The following is a 4,119-nucleotide window of genomic DNA, read 5'->3' as shown; positions in this document are numbered from 1 at the left end:
CTCTCTCTCTCTCTCTCTCACACACACACACACACACACACACACACACAGTCTCATGTAGAACAGGCTGGTCTTAAACTCTCCATGTAACTGAGGAAGACCCTGAAGCCCTGACCCTCCCACTGTCGACTCTTAAGTGCTAGGAGTGTGTTGTTCAGAGGCATTAAGCTTGCTTACCTTGTTGTGCAGCAGGTCTCCAGAACCCTTTTGATGTTGAGATTCTGTGCACATTAAACAACAGTGCCTTGTTTCCCTCACTACCATCCCTGTATGACCACCATTGCCATAATTTACCTCCTGTAGTGGAGTTCTATAGCTGATTAACATTATGTTGCTTCTCACTTGGCTGAAGAGTGCTGCTGTGAACATTTATGCGCAGATGTTCATTTGAAATCCCCTTTTTCCCCAGTATGCTTAGAATTGATGTTGCTGAATCCTGCTGGTAATTCTATCTCCAGTTTGTGTGTGATGTGCGCTTTAGTTCATGTGTGTATGGAATGTGTGCACCCCTGCTTGTGTATGTGGAAGGCCAGAGTTTGAAGTCAAAAGTCTTCCTCCATCACTATCACTGTTTCTTTGTTTTGAGACTGGGTCTCTCACTGAACTTGGAGGTCAATGATTTGGGTAGATTGGCTGTCCAGCAAGCTCCTGGGGATCCAGGCTCAGGTCTATATGTTTTCAGAGTAAACATTTTAACTACTTTCCAGTTTTTTGAAGAACTATTATGTTATTGTTGTTTTGTGGTCATATTTTATATTTCTACTAATAGTATTCAAGTCTCAGATGATTTTTTTGTGTGTTTTGTGAAATAGTATTTAATTTTTCCTTTATTAGTTTTAGTTACTTTGTACCCTGTTTTAATGATGGGGAATCTAATACATTTCATTTTTTCTAAGATGTCATAAATTATAAGTCACCATTTTTTTGTTTTAAGAAAGAAAATTTGCCAGGTAAAAGCTAGTAAATCACTCCCTGTAAGATACATCCCAGTCTTAGAAATTGTGAAATAATGTGTCTCTTAGAATTGGTGAGATATTACCTAATGATGGTAATGAGTCTTTTAATTGAAAGCAAATAAGGTAAAAATTCTTGGTAGTTTATTTTAAAATTCTAGCTAAATCTGACAGATTATACATATGCTAATGCTGCTCCATCCTCAACTCATGAGACTGTAAAAGGGAATGCTCAGGGAAAGAGAGCATGGCAGTAGGTGAGAGCTGTTAGCAGTTTTTTAAAACATAGTTGAATGAATCTAGAGGAGTTTGGGTGTTTGATTATTGTGAAAGATTTGATGACAGAATTGGCTATTATAGTCGGGTGGTCGTGGTGGCATATGCCTTTGATCTCAGTGCTCAGGAGGCAGAGGCTAGTGGATCTCTGAGTTCAAGGCCAGCCTGGTATACTAATAGAGTTCCAGGATAGCCAGGGCTACACAAAGAAACAAAAAAACAAACAAAAAAGGTTATTATTTGCAGTTAATTGACAAGAATTGGATGTTTGCAAATGGTAAGTTACAAATAAGAGCTTGAAGAATAAACCTCACAGACAATATTTTTAAATTATTAAAGGAAGCCAGTAAAGTAGGTGGCTTTTGAACATTGTTTGCATACTTACAAAGTACTATTGATAGAATATTCTAAAAATATTTTTTATGTGTATGTGTGCTTTTGTGAATATATGTGTATTATGTATATGCAGGTACCTGTGGAGGCCAGAGGATGTCAGATCCTTTGGAACTGGAGTTACAGGTAGTTGTGAGTTGCTAAGAACTCAACCTGAGTCCTCTAAAAGAACAATAAGTATTCTGACCTGCTGAGCCAGCTCTCTAGCCCCTGATTAAACTTTATTTATCTATCTTTTTTTTTTTAATTGAGAAGTTAGGAGAAGAGTTTCCCTGAAAGCCTGCGGAGGTGTGGCATATGATGTAATCCCAGCACTCTGGGGGCTGAAGCAAGAGAACTATACTGCCAACCTGGACTACCATAGCAACACCTGAGAAAACGTAAACGTGTGTTGGTATAGGGCTAGATATGAGGCTCAGTGGTAGAGTGCTTGCCTAGTGTTCATAAGGCCTTTGGGTTCAGTCCCCAGTATAGAGGGAAGAGATTATCAGAAATTATCTATCATAACATGTAGAATTTTGTAAGAATGATCATAGGAACTTTGATTGCAAGAGATAATTCCATAAAACTCTACTACAAAAATTGTTAACTTCTGTCTTTGTTTGTAGTCATCTGTATTGTGGCTGTCTGCCAAGCTGGGATGATTTCGGGGACTTTGAAGTGGGCTTTGCAGGAGAGAGAGCTAGGCATTGATCCAGTTCTTGCCTGCAGTCTTGCACTCGGTCTCTTTTCTAGGACTCTAGGAAACCAGCTGTGATGACACACACCTGTATTCCCAGAATTCAAGTCTGAGTCAAGAGGATCATGAGATCCTGATCAGTCTAGTCTGCATTGGTAACGTCAAATAGGCCTGAATGAGGAACAGTCTATAAGAAAATAATCAAAAAGTAAAAACAATGGGAAATAATTTGTACCTTAACATTAAAACATCTATGATCTTACTCCATTTCTTCCTCATCATGGTCCGTGTGTGTGTGTGTGTGTGTGTGTGTGTGTGTGTGTGTGTGTGTGCGCGCGCGCGCGCATGGAGATAGATAGGTAGGTAGGTAGGTAGGTAGGTAGGTAGGTAGGTAGGTAGGTAGATAGGTAGATAGATAGATAGATGATAGATAGGATGAGCATACTTATTTTAGCCACACACTTAAGCTCATTGCCTTAAATCAGAAAGCCTTCATTTAAATTCAGCAAACCTATTTCTTGTTCCCTGTCTTCAGCTGAGAGTTTCTCACTCACCTGCCTAGGGAGGTCTGTCTTAGGCTTCTCTAGTAAACTATGGTTACAGCTTCTCCTCTTAAAACTGCACAATGCACACTTTTTACCATAAGTATGCTTTGTTTTATCATTGTTATTTTTGTTTTGTTTTGTTTGTTTTGAGACGAGGTTTCTCTGTATAGCTCTGACTGTCCTGGAACTCACTGTGTAGACCAGGCTGGCCTCGAACTCAGAAATTGACCTGTCTCTGCCTCCCAAGTGCTGGGATCAAAGGCATGCACCACCACTGCCTATCGTTGTTATTCTTAAAAGATAATATGCACTCTCTCTCCTTGTTCTCTTCATGGTTGTCACGTGGTTAATGTGCTTTCCACAGAGAAGTCTCATATGCCGCCATCCTTCAGTGCTAGTTATTCTAGTAAGGGCACTTGTGTGGTGACAGTTCACTGTGGCGACGATGATGGTAGTCCAGGTGAACACAAGCTTTCCTGAAAATGCATCTGAATAAATTTTCTTTCTCTGCCTTTGCTTTGTTATAGGCTGTTGATGATGTAAAGAAAGGTTATATTAAAGCAGAAGAGAAATCTTACCAGTTACAGAAGCTATATGAACAAAGGAAGATGGTCATGGTAAGTTTGTGTCTCCATTACTTCTTAAATGTCCTGTTTTATCTGATTTTGAAAGGTACCACAGCCTGGTCAGAGGCTTGATAAATTGAGAGGTGGAACATACTGACTTTGATGTAGAATCCTTGTGTTTCCCCAATATTACATTAAAAAGTTTAGATTACACATAGGCATATTGTTTTTAGTAATTTAACTTTTAATAATTTATACATTTTAGTAATAACCAAGCAATATTTGTTTGAAGATGTGGTAAACAAAGCTGGAGATAGTAATCCACAATCCTAGCACTCTGGAGGTGGAGGCAGGAAGGAAAGGTGGCCTTAGCTGTGTAGTGAGCTTAAGGCCAGGCTAGGTTACTGAGTCCTGTCCCAAACAACAACAGTGACCATAAAACACACTATGGGCTAGAGAGTTACTTGGCGGTTAAAGCACTGGTTGCTATTCCTAGCACCAACGTGGATGCTCTCAACTGTCTATAATTCCAGTCTCAGGAAATCTGATGCCTCTTCTAGTCTCTGTGGGCACCAGGCATACACATGGTATACATATGTACATACAGGCAAAACAGTCAATGCACATAAAATACATTTTTAAAAAAACCTTTAAAAACATTATCTATAAGAACTAGTATTTAGATTTTTTTTTTTTTTTTTTTTTTT

At 39.0% G+C, this 4,119-nt stretch overlaps 1 protein-coding gene across 2 annotated transcripts in view; it reads left to right on the top strand.

The window, feature by feature from the left end:
• The window catches only part of Snx27 (sorting nexin 27), a 79,579-nt gene that overhangs the window by 62,832 nt on the left and 12,628 nt on the right, over positions 1-4,119 (top strand). For both annotated transcript variants that reach the window (XM_031374719.1, XM_031374720.1), the window contains exon 8: positions 3,374-3,463. In XM_031374719.1, coding sequence (XP_031230579.1) covers positions 3,374-3,463 — 90 coding nt within the window. The remainder of the gene's footprint in view (positions 1-3,373; positions 3,464-4,119) is intronic.

The sequence above is a fragment of the Mastomys coucha genome, unplaced genomic scaffold (assembly GCF_008632895.1).
Source record: "Mastomys coucha isolate ucsf_1 unplaced genomic scaffold, UCSF_Mcou_1 pScaffold16, whole genome shotgun sequence".
Lineage (NCBI taxonomy): Eukaryota > Metazoa > Chordata > Mammalia > Rodentia > Muridae > Mastomys > Mastomys coucha.
This window is presented reverse-complemented; position numbering and strand designations above follow the sequence as displayed.